The sequence below is a fragment of the Pseudophryne corroboree genome, chromosome 10 (genome assembly GCF_028390025.1).
Source record: "Pseudophryne corroboree isolate aPseCor3 chromosome 10, aPseCor3.hap2, whole genome shotgun sequence".
Lineage (NCBI taxonomy): Eukaryota > Metazoa > Chordata > Amphibia > Anura > Myobatrachidae > Pseudophryne > Pseudophryne corroboree.
Window position 1 is genome coordinate 360,390,947 of NC_086453.1, and position 27,108 is coordinate 360,418,054.

The following is a 27,108-nucleotide window of genomic DNA, read 5'->3' on the forward strand; positions in this document are numbered from 1 at the left end:
ATCACAGCAGTCATCCTGCTGCAAAGTGGATAACTCAGGCCTTGGCAGCCTGGGTGGTGAAAAATGTGTTTCCGGTATCCACCATTAATTCACAGGGAACTAGAGAATTGATTAAGGTACTGTGTCCCTGGTACCAAATACCATCTAGGTTCCATTTCTCTAGGCAGGCGATATCGAAAATGTACACAGAATTCAAAAAAAGAGTCACCAGTGTCCTAAAAAATGCAGTTATACCCAATGTCCACTTAACCACGGACATGTGGACAAGTGGAGCAGGGCAGACTCAGGACTATATGACTGTGACAGCCCACTGGGTAGATGTATTGCCTCCCGCAGCAAGAACAGCAGCGGTGGCACCAGTAGCAGCATATCGCAAACGCCAACTCGTTCCTAGGCAGGCTACGCTTTGTATCACCGCTTTCCATAAGAGGCACACAGCTGACAACCTCTTACGGAAACTGAGGAACATCATCGCAGAATGGCTTACCCCAATTGGACTCTCCTGGGGATTTGTGACTTCGGACAACGCCACCAATATTGTGCGTGCATTACATCTGGGCAAATTCCAGCACGTCCCATGTTTTGCACATACATTGAATTTGGTGGAGCAGAATTATTTAAAAAACGACAGGGGCATGCAAGAGATGATGTCGGTGGCCCGAAGAATTGCGAGCCACTTTCGGCATTCAGCCACCGCGTGCCGAAGACTGGAGCAACAGCAAACACTCCTGAACCTGCCCTGCCATCATCTGAAGCAAGAGGTGGTAACGAGGTGGAATTCAACCCTCTATATGCTTCAGAGGATGGAGGAGCAGCAAAAGGCCATTCAAGCCTATACAGTTACCTACGATATAGGCAAAGGAGGGGGAATGCACCTGACTCAAGCGCAGTGGAGAATGATTTCAACGTTGTGCAAGAATCCGCTAGGCATGTGGGACTTGTGGATGGAGCCCTTAATTCGCTTAAACAGGATTCACGGGTGGACAATCTTTTGAAATCAGAGCACCACATTTTAGCCACCGTGCTCGATCCTAGATTTAAAACCTACGTTGTATCTCTCTTTCCGGCAGACACAAGTCTGCAGAGGTTCAAAGACTTGCTGGTAAGAAAATTGTCAAGTCAAGCGGAACGTGACCCGTCAACAGCTCCTCCTTCACATTCTCCTGCAACTGGGGCTGCGAGGAAAAGGCTAAGAATTCCGAGCCCACCCACTGGCGGTGATGCAGGGCAGTCTGGAGCGAGTGCTGACATCTGGTCCGGACTGAAGGACCTGCCAATGATTACTGACATGTCGTCTACTGTCACTGCATATGATTCTGTCACCATTGAAAGAATGGTGGAGGATTATATGAGTGACCGCATCCAAGTAGGCACGTCAGACAAGTCCGTACGTATACTGGCAGGAAAAAGAGGCAATTTGGAGGCCCTTGCAGAAACTGGCTTTATTTTACTTAAATTGCCCCCCCTCCAGTGTGTACTCCGAAAGAGTGTTTAGTGCAGCCGCTCACCTTGTCAGCAATCGGCGTACGAGGTTACTTCCAGAAAATGTGGAGAAGATGATGTTCATCAAAATGAATTATAATCAATTCCTCCGTGGAGACATTCACCAGCAATTGCCTCCAGAAAGTACACAGGGACCTGAGATGGTGGATTCCAGTGGGGACGAATTATTAATCTGTGAGGGGGGGAATTACACAGGAAAGGGGTGAGGAATAGGAGGATGAGTAGGAGGTGGACATCTTGCCTCTGTAGAGCCAGTTTGTGCAAGGAGAGATTGATTGCTTCTTTTTTGGTGGGGGCCTAAACCAACCAGTCATTTCAGTCACAGTCGTGTGGCAGACCCTGTCGCTTAAATGATGGGTTTGTTGAAGTGTGCCTGTCCTGTTTATACAACATAAGGTTGGGTGGGAGGGCCCAAGGACAATTCCATCTTGCACCTCTTTTTTATTTCATTTTTCTTTGCATCATGTGCTGTTTGGGGACTATTTTTGAAGTGCCATCCTGTCTGACACTGCAGTGCCACTCCTAGATGGGCCAGGTGTTTGTGTCGGCCACTTGGGTCGCTTAGCTTAGTCACATAGCTACCTCATTGCACCTCTTTTTTTCTTTGCATCATGTGCTGTTTGGGGACTATTTTTTTGAAGTGCCATCCTGTCTGAAACTGCAGTGCCACTACTAGATGGGCCAGGTGTTTGTGTTGGCCACTTTGGTTGCTTAGCTTAGTCACACAGCTACTTCATTGCACCTCTTTTTTCTTTGCATCATGTGCTGTTTGTGGACTATTTTATGCACTGTCCTACTACTATATATATACTGCGCAAAACTTAAATGCACCACAGATATGGATGGATACTAATATACTTGACGACACAGAGGTAGGTAGAGCAGTGGCCTACTGTACCGTGCAGCTATATATTATATACTGGTGGTCAGCAAAATTATGCACTGTCCTCCTACTATATAAACTGCGCACAACAACTAAAATGCACCACAGGTATGGATGGATACTAATATACTTGACGACACAGAGGTAGGTAGAGCAGTGGCCTACTGTAGCGTACTGCTATATATTATATACTGGTGGTCAGCAAAATTATGCACTGTCCTCCTACTATATAAACTGCGCACAACAACTAAAATGCACCACAGGTATGGATGGATAGTATACTTGACGACACAGAGGTAGGTAGAGCAGTGGCCTACTGTACCGTACTGCTATATAATATATACTGGTAGTCAACAAAATTATGCACTGTCCTCCTACTATATATACTGCGCAAAACTTAAATGCACCACAGGTATGGATGGATAGTATACTTGACAACACAGAGGTAGGTAGAGAAGTGGACTACTGCACCATACTGATATAATACTGGTGGTTACTGGTCAGCAAAATTCTGCACTATCCTCCTACTATATACTACAATGCTGCACAGATATGGAGCGTTTTTCAGGCAGAGAACATAGATATTTTCAGCACACTGAGCACAGATATTTGCAAGCACACTGAGCACAGATATTTGCAGCACACTGAACACAGAAACAGAGAGAATGCTGCACACGTCCTCTCCCTATCATCTCCAATGCACGAGTGAAAATGGCGGTGTCGCGCAGCTCCTTATATAGAATACGAATCTCGCCAGAATCCGACAGCGGGATGATGACGTTCGGGCACGCTCGGGTTAACAGAGCAAGGCGGGAGGATCCGAGTCTGCCTCGGAACCATGTAAAATGGGTGAAGTTCGGGGGAGTTCGGATTCCGAGGAACCGTACCCGCTCATCACTAATATATATATATATATATATATACTCAAGGGACTACATTGGTCAATTCAGGAGAGGATACCATAGCTATATATATATATGCATAAATATATATATATATATATATATATATACACAGAGACTTTATTTCAGTAACCGTGGACTAAATGTCAAAGGGAAGGGAAATGTGGGGGGGTTATTAATGTAAAGGGCATAATGTTCACTTAATATCATTTGATGAATTGTATACTAATGACTTAATGTTATTTGGTAAATTGTTCATCTACTGCATGGTCGCAGCCTGACGCTGTCAGTTATATGTATATTCGACTGTTATGTAGTAGCTATATAGATTATAGTAAATGTTTATAGTATAACACAACAGTTCATGGTGTGTATTACTTACCTGTTTGATGGGCGACGAGTAAAGCAATCCAGAAGAGGTAATCCTAATTCCAGGCCTGTATGGCAAATATAACATATTGGTATGGGAATGTCCCAAGCTTCCCCTTTTTCTATAGTTAAAACATAGAACAAAAGCTTGGGTGGAGGTACTCCAATAGTTAGCAGGTAAGCGGGACCTTCATCACCACAAATAGGGTTACCTATCAATAGATCTGCCCACTTACATACTATAGTTACAGTGTAATGATCGAGGAACCCTGTGTAATCACACTGTCAGATGACAAGGACTAGAAGGACAAACTGAGCACATGAAATGGCCTCAGACAAGACCAACTAAAAAGTGTAGGTGGGGTTGAGCAGGGCCAAAACCAGGATTTTTGTCACCCAGGGCAAAGCAGCAATTTGGCACCCCCCCCCCCCCCCCCATATCTGACATAAAATTAATATCATTAATCCACCCTATCCCACTTTATAAAGGACAGAGTACACTGCAAACATAGGGGTCTTAAGTAGGGTGGGAGGATCCCTGTCAGTGATGATATCCCCAGGTTTTACAGTAGGGTGGGAGGATCCCTGTCTGTGATGATACACCCAGGTCTTACAGTGGGGTGGGAGGTTCCCTGTCAGTGATGATATCCCCATGTCTTAGAGTTGGGTGGGAGGATCCTTGTCAGTGATGATACACCCTGGTCTTACAGTAGGGTGGGAGGATCCCTGTCAGTGATGAAATCCCCAGGTCTTACAGTTGGATGGGAGGAACCCTGGCAGCTATGACAATCCCAGGTCTTACTCCAGGGTCACAGGATCCCTGGCTGCACAGCACCAGACCCCAAGACATGATGCAGGATCTCCTCACCTATGTGTAGCCACCAGCCCATGTGCAAGCTACTGTAACTCACCAGTTGATTCCCTTGTCGGATGTAATTTCTGGTCACACCAACTAAGTCCCCCCTCAGAGCTTGAAGTTAGGGCAGTGGCAGGAACAGGGCCACCATGATGATACCAGAGCAGGATGTGGGACTGTACCATCGCTAGGGAGTACGGAGTAGAAGACAGTTTAAGTAAGAGAGGGAAAATAACATGAGGGAGGAGGGCCCAGCTCATGAGAACTTACATTCTAAATGGAAGGGGCAGCTAGACCAGGGTGACACAGAATGGGGTAAACAGTGAGTGTGGGAAAGAAGGACTAGGAGGGGAGTTTGCTGGGTTTGGTAAATAAGTAAAGAAACGGATGCAGGGTGTATAGTATTGGCACCCCTTAAACTGCATGGTCCCCAAGATAGGATATAAAACAATGCTCAAAAAGCTTCCTACCTAAAGTAGAGCTGAGATGAGAAGGGCTGGCAACACATATGTGAGGCCCAGAAGATACAGGGGGTGTCGCCAAATCCTGGGGGTTTGGCCATTCACCTCTAAAAAATGAATGCGGAACACTATGCATACACTATGGACAGGAGCATTCATCCTTCTCAACAGCTGGCCCAGGCATCTGCCAGTACCCTCGTACAAGCCTGTGTCCAGGTAATGAGTTTCTAAATCTATGTTTGAAGTGCTACAATGCAGCAGCAACACTTTGTTTCCATGCCAAGTTCTGTTGTGCTTCACATACAGACTCATTTGCTCACAGATATACAAGTGTTACATATCATATTAATCAGCACAGTCTCCTGGTACAGGCTAGGTGCATTGCATTGTAATAGATACAAGCAGAGGGAACTGGTAACTCCCACATACCTGGTATCAGTGATATCTAAGTGTACATGTTTCCTAAGAGTTTACATTATGGCACATTATGACACTTCTGAGGTGTGTAAATGTCTGTGTGTATATGCAGGAAAAGTGGCTCCAGTTACTGGAAATGCTGATCAAAGAAGTACTTACATACTTTATACATTACAGTGAAGCAGCAACAGGTGTGTTGCGAGGAAGTGGCTTACCTGTATCTAGGGATGTGCGGGTTCTCACTTGTTTTGGATGACCAATAAGATAAATCTAGATAAATCCGAACTTGTAATAAATTTGGCAAAAAAAAAAAAAAAAAGAGTAATTTCAAACCCAAACACCTCTACCTGTAACAGGACATTACATAATGATGCATAGTACAGTACAGTAGATGCTACATATTATATTACACTCTGTAATCACTGGGGTCTTTCCCTGCAGGTCACATTAAGGGAGACCTTTTGATTGACATCAGTCCTGGATCCATCATCCATCATCTCTATACAGCCAGTGGATATTTCAAACAGATCCTTGTGCTGAAGTGCTCTGAGCAATGTATTATGGAGCTGAACAAATGGATTAACACACATACCGGAGCGTTTGATTGGTCTCACATAATGGAATATATTAAATGTCTAGAAGGAAACAGGTAAGAAAATGTATTTTCCAAAACATCTATCAAGTGTGCACCATGTTATATGCACTGTACATTGGTGGCAGTAGACAGGCAGGAGCAGAAGCCAGCACATGATTGAAACTGGTAGACTATCCATGCATGCCGGCCGCACCAGAACTCATGGCCCCCTGAAAAGTCAATTGGGGGAACTATGCACTTACCACTGGAATGTGAAAAGACAGTGGAGGTGTGTGCTGCGCCATCAACCACCTGGCTGGACAAGGTGTGAGGCTCTGGTAACCCCTGGTGTATGAGGCTCAGAGCATAGGGATTTGAGTGTCTCCCTGGCAACATGAGAGAGAGAGCAGTTCCAGCGCAGTGAGGCGGGGCTTACCTGATTGACGACAGCAGTGAAAGGCTGCCCTGGTGATCAGCCAGTGGGGAGGAGAGGAGGTGCAGCTTTCCAGCAGTAGTCACACTAGGCGGCAGTGAAAAGACGGTGCCCTCTTTCCCTAAGCCATCCTGAAGGTGTGGCCCACCAGAGATTGACAGTGTAGGGAGGAGTAAGCCTAAGGGACATTTCATCTATGTACAGCCAAGGCAGACTGTGAGACAGGGCTGGGACCTCCATATAAGGGCATTGCTGTCTACAGAAGAGGTAGTACAATAAGCACCACACATGACACCTGCACAGCTTAGTGGAGGAGAGAGACAGTGATCTAACACCTATTACATTATAAAACTATCTTAGTCAGCACTAGTACTATTGCAGACAATGGGGGTGATTCCGAGTTGTTCGCTCGCTAGCTGCTTTTAGCAGCATTGCACACGCGAAGCCGCCGTCTACTGGGAGTGTATCTTAGCATAGCAGAATTGCGAACAAAAGATTCGCTAATTTTCTCGTAACTATTACTCCGCAGTTTCTGAGTAGCTCCAGACTTACTCTGCCATTGCGACCAGCTCAGTCCTTTTCGTTCCTGGTTTGACATCACAAACACACCCAGCGTTCGCCCAGACACTACCCCGTTTCTCCAGCCACTCCCGCGTTTTTCCCTGGCACGCATGCGTTTTTCCGCAAACGCCGTAAAAACGCTGAGTATCTGCCCAGAAACACCCATTTCCTGTCAATCACACTCCGATCACTTCAAAAATTCTTTGCTCTGCCGTGAGTAAATCTACTAAGTTTTGAGCTAAAATACTTAGCGCATGCGCACTGCGTACCATGCGCATGCACATTTTCGCATTAATCGCTCCGTTGCGAAAATCGGCAATGAGCGAACAACTCGGAATGACCCCCAATATTCTCAGATAATACTTGTGCTGCAGTAAAGTGATACACTATCCCCAGTTCACAATAACAGCACAGAGACAGTAAAGGCAGTAAGATTACAGAAGAAGTAAATAACAGACTTCACGCTATAATAGATATATTGTCTGCAAATTCCCAAACTATTTCCTCAGCAGCCAGCACTAACAGTTGTCATTCGCATCTGTCATTTACCCCCAGCTTCTTCTTCCATCTGCTTATTTACCTCAAGAGTAAGTCAGGATTATAAAGTTGCTGATAATAGGCACTGAATTTTTAATAAACCATTCTTCTTCAAATACTCCTGTGAGAAGCAGCACTTACCGGTGTTAGTCAGGAGACCTCTACTTTACTGTTCCCTTTTCTACTCTCTCAGAGAACAGGCATAGTTAGAGCAGGGTTATATTCGTACATCTGCTATTATTGCTAGAAAACATTAACCCCATCAATCCCTGTGGATTTATACAAGTAATGAAAGATTGGGGAAACCTAGTTAATGTTGTTCAACCCTCTTGAGCCTTGTAACCGGGAACCGTTTCTGAGGAAAACAAGACTCATTTAATAGAGACATAACCTCCAAAGGATTCTTCACGTGTGCACCAACAAGGGAGAAGGAGTACCCCAATGGACTGTGATATTGGTATTGTACTGTGAACTTGATGAATTATCATATAGGTCAGCTAAATCAGTGTTAATTGTTGTGGTGACCAAAGCAAGCATTGTATGATAAATATGGTTGAGGGTATGGTATTGTGTTAATCTAAAATATACCGCATTATCCCTTTATGCCTGAGAAACTGTAGCAGAACCAATTTAAAGAAAACACAGTGACAAAGCATTCTGGAACATAAAACTAATTTATCTTTTTTTGGATGTGCAAACCTTACTGCATGGTTGTAATATAATTCTTTTTAAATGACATATTGCTATTGCAAGTTCTTTATGTTGTGCGGTCCTGAGTAGAGGATGTCAGTTAATAAATGCACTGTGTAGCAAAATCTACCAAGAAGTCCGTATTGCGTAAACCATCCTTGCCCCTCTGGGAAGAGTGGAGTCTTAAATGAGACCTGTAGAGTCAAGAAGAGACAAGGTACTTCTATAGAGACTGAGTGCTTACCTGCAACTTATAAATGCATGCTTACATTCCAACAGCTACATCTATTAGCTACCTGAGTGTGACAGTTCAAATTTGGCATCACGAGTAACAGGATCCAGGACCTAGATGTCTCAACTAAACCCTATAACACTACTTTATTACTTCAGGGCCCCATGGCTCCCTACCTACACAGGAGACTCTCTGAGAGAGTTCAAGAACAAGTTGTAAAGTATGTTTCATCTCTACCCCTTAATGGATGGTCAGCAAGTGGAGATTCTAATTGGACAACTAAAGGGATCTGCATTACGAGAAGTTACTTCATGGCCACAAGAAGAACAACAGAATATCAATTAAATTCTGCAGAGATTAGCAGATACCTTCAATATTAGTACCCTCTCTGATCTAAAAATGAAATTCTGTGCCAGGAAACAGACAGAGGAATCTCTGCATGGCTATGCTCTAGGCCTACAAGAGACGGAAGATGCAAGCGGTGGACAACACCGAAGTAAGAAATGTTGACGAAACCTTGATTAACAAAGTCATAGTAGTTGCGGATAGTGAATATTTTTAAACTCAGTTACGTTTGTTAAGACTAGGGATGAGCAGGTTCGGATCTCTGTGATCCAAACTCCCCCAGACTTCAGAACTTGAGCCAGGATCTGAGTCCAACTCGGGACTTCCCACCAGACTCAGTTCCCAGACCAAGGCAAAATGTTATCATCATCCTGCTGTCAGATTCCCGCGGGTTTTGGATTCCATATAAGGAGCCATGTGATGCTATTTTCACTCCAGACTTGGAGAGTGAGGGAGACAGACCTCTGTCTGTCTGTGGGTGGTGATGTACAGGGGTGCTGCTGTGCGGGGCTCTTCAGGGGTGGTGTCCTGTGCTGGTGTACTGTGCTGTTAGGGGTGCTGATGTCCTGTGCTGTACAGGGTTGCTGTTCTGGGGTGTCTTGTGATGTTTGGGGTGCTGTGCAGGGGTACTGCAGTCCTGTGCTTTACAGGGGCACTGTTCTCTGTGCTGTAAAAATAAAGGGGTACCGTGGCCCTGTCGGGTGCAGAAAAATACAGGGGATCTTTGACCCTGTCATGTATGCTGTAAAAATGCAGGGATGCTGTGGCACTGTCCTGTATGCTGTAAAAATACAGGGGTGCTGTGGCCTTGTCCTGTTTGCTGTAAAAATAAAGGGTTGCTGTAAAAAGTCAGGGGTTCTGTGGCTCTTTCATTTATGCTGTAAAAATACAGGGGTGTTGAAAAATACAGTGGTGCTCTAAAAATAAAGGAATGCTGTGTCCCTGTCAGGTGCAGTAAAAGTAATGGAACACTGTGGCCCTGTCCTGTATGTTGTGAAAATAATGGGATGCTGTAAAAATCAGGAATGCTGTGGCTCTTTCCTGAATTCTGTAAAAATATAGGGGTGCTATAAAAATAAAAAGGATTGCTGTCTCTCTGTCGGGTGCTGTAAAAATAAAGGAATGCTGTGTCCCTGTCGGGTGCTGTAAAAATAATGAAATGCTGTGGCCCTGTCCCGTATGCTGTAAAAATATATTGGTGCTGTAAAAATAAAGAAATGGGGTGTTGTAAAAATACAGCGGTGCTGTAATAATAAAGGAACACTGTAGCCCTGTCTGGTATGTTGTAAAAATATATGGGTACTGTAAAAATAAAGGAATGCTGTGGACCTGTCCTGTATTCAGTAAAAATATAGGGGTGCTGTAAAAATAAAGGAATGCTTTCTCCCTGTCAGGTGCTGTAGAAGTAAAGGAATGCTGTGTCCCTGTCAGGTGCTGTAAAAATAAAAGAACACTGTGGCTCTGTCCTGTATGTTGTAAAAATATAGGGGTGCTGTAAAAATAAAGGAATGCTGTGGCACAGTCATGTATGCTGTAAAAATATAGGGGTTAAACCTATCTGCTGTATAAGTACAGAGGCGCTGCCATATAATTCCAGGGGTGCTTCTGTACCTGATCCTAGGTTTAAAGTTTAGATTAAAGCCTAGTGCAGAAAATGGAAAAATTATTCAACATCACAACCAGATTTGTGAAATCATATAGCCGCAAAGGTGAAAATGGAGATTCCAAGTTTGACAAAGTGTTTTCTAATAAATTGGGAAGAGACCACGTTTGTGGCCAAAGTCAGTCATACTAAGAAGAGAAAGAATCTTAATCCAGCAGAACGTGACATAGCAACATCTCCTACTTCAATTTCTCTGGCAACTGCCAGAGAAAACTAGATTTCCCAAACACACCTATGTCTATATGTCTGCCATATAATTCCAGGGGTGCCCTGTCTGAACCAGGTCATCTCTAGTAGATACATATTCTAGTGTGCACTATGTACCCAGCATTAGAGAGAGGTTCTTCTGAATTATTTCTTGTTAGGGACTCAAATTAATGGCTCCAATTAGTCAACCTTAATTTTGATTTATTAATGTTCCATATTTTGATATTATTAACAAGATGTACATTTGTTTTACAGGGTACTTTTCCTTTAATTTGTAAATGTTTTCTCCTTAATAATTGTACAATATAAGGGCTGTGTAGGGTTATCACAAGACCTTGTGGTGTTAGAAGAACAGAGTTTCAGTGATCTTGCATTGCACCAGCTTTCCACTGCAGCCCTAGATGGGCCAGGAGCTCCCTTGAGGCACAAACAGTTACTGAATAAGGGCACAGTATGGAGTCTCATGGTGGCTTACAGCCAGGAAGCTGTCTGGCTTGCCAGGTTGAGGCATGCTACTGGCACAGAGTTTGGCATTGCTTCCTCCCACAGTCCTACTTGTAACATGAAATTTGTTTGGATTAGAGTGGTAAACTCTACTAGGGCAGGGGCTCAATAACAAAAAATTAACTGCAAAGTCCTGCCTTGTACTGTACCAAACCCACCCGAACTCAACTTGCCTATCCAAGGCTGCTGTGGGTGCTCACGAGGGGCTGCTAAAACATCTAAGTGGCAGCTTTATTTAAAAATAAAATAGGAATAAAATAAACAAGACACATAGGTATGCTCACATGTGTGTAACTGAGACACACATGTATGCTCACATGCATGAAACTGGGATCTGTGAAAAATTAAAATAAGGCATCTGACACAAAATATGTAAATAAACATGCAATTAAAAATGGAAAAAAAGAAACCCATGAGATTTTCACATAGTAAGTCTCCAGACTCCATGGAGGGAAAAATATCCAATCTTGATCCAGTGGTATACACCAGTTTATTTGCATCCCAGCATTAATTCTGAGATTATCGTAATCCCTGAAAATGGAGAAGGGGGTACAAATTCGGAGGCTTTGGCACCTAGTTTTTCATTTTGTTCAGTAATGTGGTAATTATATACTGTATTTGCTTGGTTAAAGTCATTTCTGTTCCACACCAATATAGGAGTGGGGGGAAAGCCTGTGTGTTGTTCCTGATTGCGTGTACCTCTCTTATTTTTAGTCACCTTCTTGACACTGTCCTCTTCCTCTTGTCTCTTCTCATAATGTGAAAAGAAATCAAATATGGAGGTGGTATGTTTGTAGCTAGCTATGATTCGGAGAACTTGGCGACCTTTCTCCAGGGGGACAACCTGTTGCTGAAATGATGGGTTTATTAAACTGTGCATGTCCTCTTTAAACAACGTAAGGGTGGGTTGGAGGGCCCAAGGACAATTCCATTTTACACCTTTTTTTTCTTCTTTGAATTATGTGCTCTTTGGAGACTAGTTTTTAAAACTGCCATCCTGTCTGCCATTGCAGTGCCACTGCTAGCTGGGCCACTTGTTTGTGCCGCCCACTTGTCACTAATGTATCTTAATCATCCAGCTATAGTACCTTGGTGCAAACTTTTGTCCTAAAAACAATATTGGGGGTAATTCTGAGTTGATCGCAGCAGGATTTTTGTTAGCAGTTGGGCAAAACCATGTGCACTGCAGGGGAGGCAGATATAACATGTGCAGAGAGAGTTAGATTTGGGTGTGGTGAGATCAATCTGCAATCTAAATTTCAGTGTAAAAATAAAGCAGACAGTATTTACCCTGCACAGAAACAAAATAACCCACCCAAATCTAACTATCTCTGCAAATGTTATATCTGCCCCCCTGCAGTGCACATGGTTTTGCCCAACTGCTAAAAAAATTTCCTGCTGCGATCAACTTGGAATTACCCCCATTGTGAGGTGTGAGGTGTGAGGTGTTCAGAATAGACTGAAAATGAGTGGAAATTAATATTATTGAGGTTAGTAATACTGTATGACTAAAAAAATAATAATTCTGTAATTTTAGCTGTTTTTATGTTTTTTTCAAAAAAATTCAGATCCAGAACCGAAACCCGAAAGGGTGTTTTTGGCAAAACGAACCCAGATCCAAATCATGAATGGAGATCCAGATCTAAAACCAAAACACAAAACCCGAACAGTGTATAGTACACATCCCTAGTTAAGACTTCAATTTCCTGCAAGTTCCTTCTTGAATTTCAAAGAGGCAGAAATTAAATTGATGGGCTTTCACCTGAGTAGCGAAGTGACCTCCCTGAGTTGCCAGGCTTTCAGGAGTTGGGCAAGGAAAATTCTTCCCGAACAAAAGAAGTTGTTTCTCAAGGGGCCCAGAAGCCATTCCCTGATCAGCTACAAACATTGATGGGGCGAGTAGAGGAACTAAGTGCTGGCATGGCAGAAATGTGCAAGGAATAAAATAATTTTGCTAGACAAACCATGGAACCTCGAGAGGCCAGGCAACAGCTGGAACGAAAGACAGTGCAGTTTGCCCTTCTGCTCCACGGGAGGTTTCTGTCCTCCCTGAGCACACCTTAGGAAACCTGCGTTACGGTTTGACAGGTGTACCGCCCCAGTCAAACTCCCCACCTGTGACTGGTGGACTCCTCCGCATTCAATGAGGAATTGACCCACTGACAGATTTGATTCTCAGGGGTGCCCAATCTGGTGTTGGTGCAACCGGAGCAGACACATTGAGAGGAATTGCGGTCAAACTGGATCTTTAAACTCCCCTGCCTTGAGGATGGAGGACAACCCTCGGGGGGACCAGCAAGAATAGACCCGATACCAGAAGGGTATTAGCAACAGTACATGGGACAGTATCCAATTATAAACATCTTCTTAAATGTTATATAAATAGCAGCCATGCTTGATACTGGGTCCCAGGTCACCACCATACAGTGAAAGACTTACCTGAAGTATTGGGGAGCCGAACTGGTTCATATTTCATTGCTAACATGATTACAGTTAATTGCCAGTAATGGAATGGGAATATCTTGCCATGGATACTGGGAAACTCATATTCAAATTGGCAACGTTCAGCTGCCTAAGCAAAGATGTATCATTACTAATATAGATAATGTCAGTGCTATCCCTGTTGTAATAGGGATGAACATCTTTCAATATTGTTCCGATGAAGTGATAGGGGCACTGAAAAATGCATTTACCAAGAAGAGGACTATGGAGCAATGAGCATTGCAATGCACAATAAAAATCCTTCAGGTGCAACAGATATTTGCCAAGCAGGAGGGAGAGATAGGAAAAGAACGGGTAGCAGATTACTGACCTGTGATTTTACAGCCTAATTCCAAAACAATTGTGTGGGGCAAGGCCCATTGTGGACCCCGGGGCATCAGTTACAAAGCTATGGTGGAGCCCAATGAGATTCCTTTTTCAGGATGACATAGTTGTTGCGAGATTATTAGTTCAAGTGGAAGATGGACGAGTCTCGTTAGGAATACTTAATCATCATAATCATCATATTCAGTTATTTCATAATTGATCATTTGCTAAACTGTTTAAAAACACTTTTCAAGACATTATTGACACCAGTTTCAGTGCAAATCAGTGCAGTGTGATGACAAAGCCTGATTCGAACTGAGAAACAAAGGCATGGTGGAAGACCATACAGATTGGTGATGAAAATACCCCACTTGAATAGAGAGAAGTTCTCCAAGTTGTCCAGGAAAAGTTCAAAGCCTTCAATAAAGACCACTTTGATTTTGGGAAGTAACCATCATTCAACACCATATTCCCATGGAAGATGCAGTACTGATTAAAGAGAGACATCAACCCCATGCCCTGGCTCTATAACAACCAGTAAGGCAAAATCTGGAGGACATGAAGGCCTCTGGTGTCATCAGGGAGAGCCATAGTCCATGGGCAGCTCCAGTAGTCTTGGTTAAAAAAAAGGATGTGAAGTTAAGGTTCTGGATTATTGCAAATTAAACAACGTCACACATAAGGATGTATACCCATTGCTGCAGATAGAGGAGTCACTAGGAGCCTTGAAACCAGCCCAGTATTTCTCTGCCCTTGACTTGACTAGTGGCTGCTGACAGATTCAGATGGCTCCTGAAGATAGAGAAAAGACTGCCTTTACTACTCCAATGAGGCTATTTGAGTTTGAGCGTACGGCCTTTGGGTTATGCAATGCTCCAGAAATCTTCCAGCGAGTAATGAAGCATTGCCAAGCTCACATAAACTTTGAGATGGTCTTATTGTACCTTGATGATATTGATATCTTTTCTAAAACCTACCAGGATCACCTTCAACACCTGAGAGAAGTTTTCAAGCAGATAATAAAGTAAAGTAATAAAGTATGGGCTAAAGATAAAACATTCTAAGTTCTACCTTCTCAAGCTAAAAGTTTCATACCTGGTCCACATAGTGACTGCGGATGGAGTCTCTCCAGAGAAAATTAGATTCATACAGGATTGGCCAACTCCTCAGAACATGAGAGATGTCAGAAGGATTTTAGGCTTTGTGGGATATTATAGGCATTTTATTGAACACTGGGGGTAATTCTGAGTTGATCGCAGCAGCAAGTTTGTTAGCAATTGGGCAAAACCATGTGCACTGCAGGGGGGGGGGGCAGATATCACATTTGCAGAGAGAGTTAGATTTGGTGGGTTATTTCGTTCTGTGCAGGGTAAATACTGGCTGCTTTATTTTTACACTGCAATTTAGATTTCAGTTTGAATACACCCCACCCAAATCTAACTCTCTCTGCACATGTTATATCTGCCCCCTGCAGTGCACATGGTTTGCCCAACTGCTAACAAATTTTCTGCTGCGATCAACTCAGAATTACCCCCACTGTGCTGAAATTGCAGCCACAGTCATTGAACTTCGAGGGGTTCCTAACTCTAGTCATTCGAGGACTATTTCTATTATGTGTACCCCACAGTGCCAGGAGGAATTCACTCAGTTGAAGAATGTACTTACCAAAGGTAAGATTGACAACAGAGGGAGGAATAAGCCTAAGAGACACCTCATCTCCGTACAATCGAGGAAGACTGTTAGACAGGGCTGGGAGTTCCACATAAGGGCATTCCTTGCTGTCTACAGGAGAGGAAGTACAGTAAGCACCACATATCACACCTGCACAGCTTGGTGGAGGAGAGAGACAGTGATCTATCACCTATTGACTTATAAAGCTATCTTAGTCAGCACTAGTACTACTGCAGACAAGAGTCTCAGCCAATAATTAGGCTATAGTAATTAAAGTGATACACTATCTCCAGTTCACCATAACAATACAGAGACAGTAATGGCAGTCAGATCACAGAAGAACACAAAGATGAACAAATATTACTGGAGCTAGGAACATTAGTCAATCAATCCCAGAACAAGCTGCTCACCAATGGCAGGGCGGGCAAACCCTGAACTAGGAACACCAAAAAATAGAAAAGAAGTAGTAGCGCTGATGGGGTAAAGTATACCAACTTAATTTTAAAAAAGCAGATATGTACAATACCTTTAAAATTGAATAACATGTAAATACAAGCAAATATACAATAATTTTTAAAAATATGCAACAATGTAGCATGTATTGGCGACACAAGTGGGTGAACAGGGGTGTGTTATGGAAAGTTGACTACACTTAGGTCGACAGTGTCAAGGTCAACCCCTATTTGTCGACAGTAACTAGGTCTACAGGGATTCTAGGTCAACATGGTCTAGGTCGACAGGATAAAAGGTCGACATGTTTATTTTTAATGGCGTAGCGTTCTCTGTGCAGTGACTGGTGACCCCAATGAGTGCACTGTGTCCTCTCGCATAGCTCGCTTCACTCGCCATGCTTTAGGCAAGGTGCCTCGATCTGCTACCGCTGCACTCGGCACAGGTTACTATTCGCAATCGTAGTCCATGTGGATCGTTAAGTATGAAAAGGTTAAAAAAAAAAATAACGTGAAAAACTCATGTCGACCTTTTGACCTGTTGAAATAGAACATGTCGACCTAAAGACCCTGTCGACCTAGAGACCCTGTCAACCTAGTTACTGTTGACCAATAGTGGTTGACATAGACATTGTTGACCTAAGTGTGGTTGACCTAGAGACCGTATACCGGTGAACTGATCTACTTCCAAAGTGTTAGACTGGACACATTCTTTTGCTACTGTAGCTGCAACATATACAATGAAGCCAGGAAGTGTGTAGTGTCTGATATAACAACAGCATTTGAAGATCTGAACCCTAGCAGTATTACCGGCCATAGTGTTCCGTGATTACTAATCGGAACTGCAGCCTGTGATGAAGTCTTACCCACTAGGTAATTTGTGATCCTTGCGCCATGCAGTGTGTGCTGCTGCACCCTGCTGTATGGTCCGTTCTAGAAGTATTAGAGGGGGTCAGACAGTGTTTGCATGCCGTGCGTCCACGGCAAATGTTTAGACCATCTCATAAGCAGATGATGGCGCGGCAGCGGCTCAAACCCATTAGGGTGTAGGGTAGGTATTACCGCTGTGGGAGATTTACGCTGTAGATCACAGTTCACTTTGAAATAGGGCCCACACTGTGCTTGTGTGTCATCCAAACAAGCCGATCCTCAATGCGTTTCTCGGTCTATGTCGCTGACCATTTCCTCAGGAGGGTTAGTGAAGAAGATTACAGAAAAAGTCATTAACAGACTACAGGCTATAATAGATTTATTGTCTGCAAATTCCCAAACTATTTCCTCAGCAGCCAGCACTAACAGATGTGATTTGCATCTGTCATTTACCCCCAGCTTCTTCTTCCATCTGGTTATTTACCTACAGAGTCAGTCAGGAATATAAAGTTGCTGATAATAGGCACTGAACTCTTAATAAACCATTCATCTTCAAATACTCCTGTGAGGAGCAGCACTTACCGGTGTTAGTCAGGAGACCGCTACTTTACTGTTCCCTTTTCTACTCTCTCAGTGAACAGGCAGAGATAGAGCAGGGTTATATTGATACATCTGCTATTATTGCTAGAACACATTAAACCCTTCAATCCCTGTGAATTTATACAAGTAAAGAGAGATTGGGGAAGCCTAGTTAGGGTTGCTTAACCCTCTGGAGCCTTGTAACCAGCTACTGTTTCAGAGGAAAACAAGATTAATTTAATAGAGACATAACCTCCAAAGTATTCTTCACATGTGCACCAACAAGGGAGAAGGAGTACCGTGATGGACTGGGATATTGTTATTGTACTGTGAACTTGATGAATTATCATATAGTCAGCTAAATCAGTGTTAATTGTTGTGGTGACCAAAGCAAGCATTGTATGATAAATACGGTTGAGGGTATGGTATTGTGTTAATCTAAAAGATATTGGCCCTCATTCCGAGTTGTTCGCTCTGTATTTTTCATCGCATCGCAGTGAAAATCCGCTTAGTACGCATGCGCAATGTTCGCACTGCGACTGCGCCAAGTAACTTTACTATGAAGAAAGTATTTTTACTCACGGCTTTTTCATCGCTCCGGCGATCGTAATGTGATTGACAGGAAATGGGTGTTACTGGGCGGAAACACGGCGTTTCAGGGGCGTGTGGCTGAAAACGCTACCGTTTCCGGAAAAAACGCAGGAGTGGCCGGGGAAACGGTGGGAGTGCCTGGGCGAACGCTGGGTGTGTTTATGACGTCAACCAGGAACGACAAGCACTGAAATGATCGCACAGGCAGAGTAAGTCTGGAGCTACTCTGAAACTGCTAAGTAGTTAGTAATCGCAATATTGCGAATACATCGGTCGCAATTTTAAGAAGCTAAGATTCACTCCCAGTAGGCGGCGGCTTAGCGTGTGTAACTCTGCTAAATTCGCCTTGCGACCGATCAACTCGGAATGAGGGCCATTGCACTAACCCTTTAAACCTGAGAAACTCTAGCGGAAACAGGTAAAAGAAGACACAGTTACAAAGAGTTTCGGAACAATAAAACTAATTTATTGTTTTTAGGTGTGCAAACTTTACTGCATTGGGGGTAATTCAGACCTGATTGCTGCTGTGCATTTTCTCACAGGCTGTGATCAGGTCTGAACAGGAAAGCAGGGGCCAATTGCTTGCATTTGCCCCCCAGGCTGAGAGTTACCAGCCAGCCCCTGGATGCAGCATTCTGCATTAGTGTGAACCAGTATATGAGGAAATTATAAAATCTGCACAGAACTTACAATAAATGTCTGTTTCGCTATTTTGTACTTAATAACATCATAAACACTTTCCGGGTGGTGCCCCAAATATAGGCCCTCATTCCGAGTTGTTCGCTCGGTAAAAATCTTCGCATCGCAGCGATTTTCCGCTTAATGCGCATGCGCAATGTCCGCACTGCGACTGCGCCAAGTAAATTTGCTATGCAGTTAGGATTTTTACTCACGGCTTTTTCATCGTTCTGGCGATCGTAATGTGATTGACAGGAAATGGGTGTTACTGGGCGGAAACAGGCCGTTTTATGGGCGTGTGGGAAAAAACGCTACCGTTTCCGAAAAAAACGCAGGAGTGGCCGGAGAAACGGAGGAGTGTCTGGGCGAATGCTGGGTGTGTTTGTGACGTCAAACCAGGAACGACAAGCACTGAACTGATCGCAGATGCCGAGTAAGTCTGGAGCTACTCAGAAACTGCTACGAGGTGTGTAATCGCAATATTGCGAATACATTGTTCGCATTTTTAAGATGCTAAGATTCACTCCCAGTAGGCGGCGGCTTAGCATGAGCAAATCTGCTAAAATCCGCTTGCGAGCGAACAACTCGGAATGAGGGCCATAGTGTCTAAAGCATGTGGCAACAAAGAAAGTATTCTCAATGATCCTCTGGCTCTGAGGCATAAGATGATCCCAGAAGTGCCTCTTCATGTGCAGCAAATCTCTGTTACAGCCTCTAAGCCTTAAGAGCCACCACAGATTCCACTGTGCCTGTATAATGAGTCCACCCATGGCCTGAGTCAGTAGTGAACCACATAGATGGGTCTCGGGCATAACTTGTGGCTTCAAAGTACCGTGAAAGTATTGTGACTAAGTGGGTCATTCCGAGTTGATCGCTAGCTGCATTCATTTGCTCTGCAGTGATGAGGAAAAAAAAACTGCACTTCTGTGCATGCATATGCGGCGCAATGCGCACACGCGACATACTGTTATAACGGCCGATGTAGTTTCACACAGGGTCTAGTGAAGCATATCAGTCGCACTGCTGACCGCAGAGTGATTGACATGAAGTGGGCATTTCTGGGTGGCAACTGACCGTTTTCAGGGAGTGTTCGGAAAAACGCAGGCATGCCAGGAAAAACGCAGGCGTGGCTGGGCGAACGCAGGGTGTGTTTGTGACATCAAAACAGGAACTGAATAGTCTGAAGTGATATGAAAAGGGTTGGGTTGGGAATACTGCACAGGGTTAAATGAGTTATCAAAAATAATAGTAAATAAAATGTTGTCTCCGAGAAAAGCCGACGGTTTAGACAGTCTGAAGTGATCGCAAGTGCTGAGTAGGTATTGAGCTAATCTAAAACTGCACAAAAAAACATTGCCGCCGCTCTGCGATCCTTTTGGTCACACTCCTGCTAAGCTAAAATACACTCCCAGTGGGCGGCGGCATAGCGTTTGCATGGCTGCTAAAAACTGCTAGCGAGCGATCAACACAGAATGACCCCCCAAGTTGCTGCGTATGTGTGTGTGTGTATATTCACACATGTGATGCATACGCATTGCATGGACTTAAGCATGGGTGTGAATAGGCATAACCAGGCACAGATAGTCATTGCAGTTATGTGTATGCATGTACGTACACATTGCGGCAGTGATGAGCCTGGTTATATCTGTAAATCTCCTAATCCAGTGTTTCCCAAACTCTTTTGAATCTCGGTGCCCTACAGTACCAGAAATCTTTACACAGCACCCATAGGCTAAAAGTTTCTTTATAGAGTTGTTAAGAAAGAAATATTAAATGTAGTAAATTGTCTTTTTATGTTATACTTAGGTTCAATTGTGTGGTTAGGGGCAAGATCTGCTTCTGTTTGTCCACATATATTATGAGTAGCAGCCATCAGCACTGGTTTTTGCCTATTACATTGACCATAAATCATTTGAATTAGTCCTGGACCATAAATCTAAGGCTCCCCTGCAAGTTCCTTGAGGCACAACAGGGAGCCACAGTTTAAGAACCACTGTCATAATTGTAGAAACATCTCAAAGGATGAAATGTTCCTGACTTTAGTCTAGTTCTAATGTTTCTGTTAATATAAACAAGTGTAATACCTGCCCGGTGCTAATGCTTCATATGTAACTGATGCAATCTATATTGCCATTTATCTGACCTGGCCAGAGTCAGACTGGCCCACAGTGGTACAGGAGAAACCCCCAGTGAGCTCCATTGCCTGTTGTCCCACCTCCTCCTCTAAGGATCATGTTCCAGACTGTGCACTTGAATGTTGTCATAGGCACAGAGACACAGCACACTGAGCCGGCACATGGGGGTAGGAGATACTATGACACAGAAGTTTGATCAAATTCTCTATGGTATAATACAAATTCTCTATGGTATAATACCAACAGCTGCAAAATGAATGTGTAGACTGCAATAAACATCTAATTTGTATATACTTACTCAGGAAAGTATATGCATTTACAGCACATTATATATCATCAATAGCATGGGTTGAGTTTGGGATCCTGCCGGTCACCAGATTACCGGTGAGGGGGCGCAATGTAGCCCCTTGTGATCACCATATAGTGGACTCAGTTGCTTGCTGCACTCACCACAGGTTCTGTTCCCTCTCTACGGGTGTCATGGACACCCCCAAGTGGGAATAGTCCCTGGTAGTATGCCGGCTGTCGGGCTGTTCAGCGCATGGGATTCTGATGTCGACATAGTGACCGGTGTTCTCTCACGACTACATCCCAATAGCAGCTATATTAATACTCAAGTCTAATGAAGTTCTATAAGGTATAATACTGATGGCTGTAATTGGAATGTATAGACTGCAATAATTAAAAACAGCTGACTAGTATATACTCACTCAATAAAGTTGTTATGAAATAAAGTGAGCTTATACAGTAGTATACTATGGGTGGTCTTCTGTTTGCCGGCGGTCGGGCTCCCGGCGCTCAGTATACCGGCGCCGGGAGCCCGACCGCCGGCTTACCGACACTTATTTTCCCTCGTGGGGGTCCACGACCCCCATAGAGGGAGAATAAAATAGTGTGGCGCGCGTAGCGTGGCGAGCGCAGCGAGCCCGCAAGGGGCTCATTTGCGCTCGCCAAGCTGTCGGTAAGCCGGCGGTCGGGCTCCCGGCGCCGGGATGCTGGTCGCCGGGAGCCCGACCGCCGGCCACCCGTAGTGAACCCGTATACTATATATCATCAAATAGCAGCAACATTAAATGACTGTGACTATAGATACTCCCAATAAGAGCCACCCATATAGCCTATAATGACAGGGTCAGTTCTAGACCTTGTGGTGCCCACGGCAAAAGTTTCCTTTGGCGCCCGGTGCCCCCCTCCGATAGGCATATGAGGGTTAGTGCACGCCATAGGTGCGTGGTAAAAAATAGGGGCATGGCTTCATGGGGAAGGGGCATGGTCACAGTTAAGCCCCCTGTAGCTGTGCCATCAATAGTTGTGCCCCCTGTACTGTGCTCCCAGTATTGTGACCTCAGTAGTTCTGCCCCCAGTACTGTGCCCCCTGTAGCTGTGCCCTCAGTAATTGTGCCCCCAGTACTGTGCCCCCTGTAACTGTGCCCTCAATAGCTGTGCCCCCAGTACTGTGCCCCCTGTAGCTGTGCCCTCAGTAATTGTGCTCCCAGTACTGTGCCCTCAGTAGTTGTGACCCCAGTACTGTGCTCCCAGTATTGTGACCTCAGTAGTTCTGCCCCCAGTACTGTGCCCCCTGTAGCTGTGCCCTCAGTAGTTGTCCCCCAATAATGTGCCCCTTGTAGCTGGCCACTTACCAACATACATAAATAAATAAATGCTCACCATCCCCGCTCCTGCTTCCCGACTGCTGCTTCCCTCTGGCCACCGGCGCCGCTCCCCGGATCTATGGGAGAGACGTCATGACATCTCTCCCATAGCACCTCATAGACACTAGAGGTCAATAATGACAGTGACCTCAATGTGCACAGCACCACACCGGATCCAGTAGCGGATCTTGCTATGGCAGTGGCACCCTTGGGACGGCGGTGGTGCCCTCAGGACGGCAGCGGCGCACTCGGGACAGCGGCTTCCTGAGCAAAAATCCTGCTTGCCCATGGCATGATCCGCTACTGTATAATGATATCAGACATTGAGAGATACATTATGTGATAATAGAACACTTCAGATATACAGTAATTTGTATATGAATATACATCATTTGTGAAAGATAATAGCCACTGTGCTCTCATAGAATTGATTTAAAAACTCAAACTATACAATAGTTAATATTGGATCATTTTATATTATACACACTTTTTCTCTTCTTTTTCACTATCCTTTATTTCATATGTCACTGTTTTAGCAATGAAATAATGAGATATTTTAATGCATACCAATAAAGTGATAAACCTTTAATAGAAATTGTTTGATTCCCAGTGCACCCTGGTAAACTACTTACTCTCTTCTTCTTTTACATCTCTAATGTACTTACCTTGGTTCTGATTTATGCTTTCAACTATAACCAAATCTCATTTCTTTAAAAATTATTCAGAAAGTTATCCTTTGTGCCAAAAGGTATTGTCATCATTGGCTGAATCCCACCATGGCTAGTAATGTGGAAACATCTAGGGCAGAGGTTCCCAAATGTGGTCCCCAAGGCACCCCAATGGTCCAGGCTTTAAATGTATCCATGCTTGGCCACAGGTGACTTAATTAGCACCTCAGTCAATTTGATTTAACCATCTGTGCTGAACCATCAATATACCTAAATTCTGGAATTTTGGGGTGCCTTGAGGACCGCGTTTGGGAACCTCTGATCTGGGGTAAATAATTTGTAAGCCACTTAGATGGTCAATAATAAAATAACTAGCCAAACATTTCACACCCTATCCTATAAGGTATATTCTTAAAACGATTTCATGTAAATAAATGTAATAACTCACTTTCTGGTAAGAACTAATATAGTGCCAGTTGTCTTGTTAGATCCTCATTCTTTCTCCATGATAAGAGTCACCCTACTTGGTGACTTGATAGCTCTATAGTTTTGAAAGCTCCTTTGCAACCAAAAGTTCTTGCACAGCCATTTACTGTATATGATGCACAGTAGAGAGTAAACTAGGAATATAAAATAGAAGCTGCTCAAGCAATTTAGTAATAATTTTCAGGTGCATGAAGGGGAGGGGTTATTCTAAACAAGAAAAAGAAAAAGTTTCTCCCAGCACATCAAGGGGTATCAGAAATAACTTCAACACTACAGGATAATAGCAAATTCAGAGTTTATAAAGATATAGTTTATCCAATAGGCCTCGGCAAGGCTTCTTTGTAGTATTCAAGTGTTATTGCTGATACTTTTTACTTTTCTCTTTTTCTTGATTAGAGAGTAAAATAGGCAGCACAATATACCATCCACTATGTAACAGTTCTTGGATAGAAATATGGACTTTCCTGTACTAGGAGTTGGCTTAACTCAGTGCAGAGGCGTGGCATCTAATGTGCTGGTGGTGTTTTCCAGGGACCCCGGCAAGGAAGTGTTGACTACACTGTGCCAAGCATGCAGGTTGCTGTCCTCTGCCTGGGTTCCTAGTACAGCAGCAGGTATACATTTGAAAATGAAGAGAACACTTTGACCAGACTGAAACCGGCCTCTCAGGATACCGGACTGGGACCGGAATGGCCAAAACCCAGGCTGGAACCAGATTAGCTTGATGCTGGGTATTGCTGGGTGTAGTGATGTAATGGGTCAAGTAAATCTAAACTAGGATCAGAATTGCTGAGAAAGTCTAAGTGCTGCGAGGTTGAACTGAACTGGGAACTGAGTAACAGATAGGAACCGGAATAGCTTGTATTAATGTGCAGAGAAATACTGGAGTAATCAGAGACAGAGAAATATGAACACAGTACTGAGCTAATAAAGTCCTCTAGTGTGATCTTACTGTAACTGGGACGTGACACAAGTTAGATTACTTGATTACAGAAGTGCAGGAGATAAAGAAGTGTCCACTCACATCTAGCCTCCCTGCAAGTTAAACATCCCTTCTAGTCACACCATGCCGTGGAGTGACTCTTAAGCCGAGGGTCTTTACATGTAACTTTTCCATTAAAATGCATCTTATTTAAAACAATGTAAATATGCCGCACATACAGCTTATGCTGAGTAAAATAATATGCGGAATGCCTATATTCTGTGTGCGACTGCGGCTGTATCTGCACATGAAATGATACATTACAGTGTTTTCCTAGTAAAAACTGTAACATACCATTTTGGATGCAGATACAGCCGCAGACACACACATATAATTTTAATCAGCAGTGTCTGCATATGCACTCTATTCACATTGTGATGCAAATAAGATGCATTTCAGCAAATATAGATGCCCAATGAAAAGAGTTGCACGGGACCTGTCAGATCACTCACACCAGGGATCTCCCACTACATGGCATATTGACGCAAGATGTTTCTGGACATATCTGTAGTTGCATTACATGGAATCAGTGGACAGAATTATGCTGGAGATGATTACAGCAGGCTGAGGATTAAGCTCACAAATATAATCACATGAGACTTGTTCATTAAGTGTCCCTGGTGACTTGCAGGACATAGACAGTTCATCAGTGGTCCTTAATGCTCCCTAGTTATATTGGTCCTAGTTAAAGGTCCTAAATGCTCCCTAGTGTTGTTATTCTAAGGTAGCGATATACTGTGAAACTGTTGCTTTAATATCTTTTGCAACTAAGTAGCATTTTTGTTGCACTAGAATTTATACATAAATGAATTACCTCACTGCATCCACAGGCTTTTAATGGTAACAATGTTCTGCTAAGTCAATGCTGGCTGTCGGCGTCCCTGCTAAGTTCAGACACATAATACTGACTACTGTAGCGTGGCTGCTTTAATAGTTACCCCTGCACATGTGTAGTGATCCTTCCACTGTGATCAAGCCCCCGTTCCTCTTCTCCCGGTGGTGAGGATATCACCGCCCCGGGCAGGTAACAGCGCTGGTAAGCATTTAGTTTAGTTTGGTTAGCTGCCGGATGTTTGTCGCTGCCAGTGCAGACCACAGAGCCGGGGTAGTTTCAGTCACTTACAGCAGCGTATCTCCCTGTGCTGGTGATGCAGTTGAGGAAACCCAGTGAGTGATAGTGTCAACGTGTTTCATCCCATAATGCACTGGGACTTTCTCAAGACTGCAGACTCCTTGGTCCTTTGCTTCCACTAACCCAAAAGTGACACAAATGCTCTAAGATCCACATATACTACTTATATTGTATGAGGATAAGCAATAAAGAAATCTGATGCTCTGATCATCTTCAGTTTTATTCTATGCTTTATAATTGATTGTAGCTGTGTTTTAACCAGAGAATAAAGCAGGTAGGAGCTGAGTGTTCCGGAGAGAGGCATCCAATTGTCACCTGTTTCCCACCACTGCCATAGAAAATGCTCCTGAAGGATTAAAGGGGTGTCTGATTGAAAGTGTAGAATAATGCCCAATCTCTACCACTTTTGAGGAACCCTTCTAAAAAACAAACAATGTCTTCCTAAATTATAACTTCCCATCCATTCAATCTCCATATAAAACTATATCCTATTTCTCATGTGGTGGCATGGCTAGTCCTAGATCCCAGTGACCATTATTGTGTTTGTATATTTCAGTGACCAGTGTCAGGACAAAGACATGACATTGAAGATGGCAATAACAAAGATCATGAAATGTGACATTGACAATGAGAATCTCACAGACCCGGAGGTGCTCCCACCAGCAGACTGTGTCATCAGTGCAGGGATGTTGGATTTCATCAGCAAAGACCAAGATGATTATATAAATTATTTCAGAAAATTTGTGAAGCTACTAAAACCTGAAGGACACCTGATATTGATAGGAGTTTTAAATACAACTTATATAATGGTTGGGCAGGACAAGGTACATGTGTTCAGACATGATGAGAAATTTTCAAGAAAAGTTCTCACTGATGAAGGGTTTGTTATTGATCACTGTGCAGTCCAGAAAAAAATAGCAGATAGTGACCTTTCTGACTATGAGGCACTTATGTTTATTACAGCTCATAGAGAGTAATAAGGGCCTGATTCTGAGTCACATGCTGTGTCAGGTGCAGTTACACATTTTCTTTATACTGCGCATGTATCTAAATTGCACTGTACATACATCCTGATTGTGTTTGTACATAGTTGAAGTAGCTTTGACACACGCACATAGAAGTGTATTGAAAATGTATTAGGTGTTCCCATGTGTGGTTTCAGAGAGCAGGGGGCCCGTATAAAGGTTCTGTATGGGCCACCTCCTCTCTGGTGGTGCAGTAGACTCTGGCTTTGTGTCACAGTTTGCTCTGCATGCACACGTCTCTGAGA

At 43.7% G+C, this 27,108-nt stretch overlaps 1 protein-coding gene across 1 annotated transcript in view; it reads left to right on the forward strand.

Moving 5' to 3' along the window:
- LOC134965653 (nicotinamide N-methyltransferase-like) overlaps positions 1–26,815 on the forward strand; it is a 41,137-nt gene extending 14,322 nt beyond the window's left edge. Inside the window, exons 2-3 of the mRNA XM_063941986.1 lie at positions 5,833–6,040; positions 26,395–26,815. Of these exons, the coding sequence (XP_063798056.1) occupies positions 5,833–6,040; positions 26,395–26,815 (629 nt within the window). The remainder of the gene's footprint in view (positions 1–5,832; positions 6,041–26,394) is intronic.
- Positions 26,816–27,108: the final 293 nt, after the last annotated feature.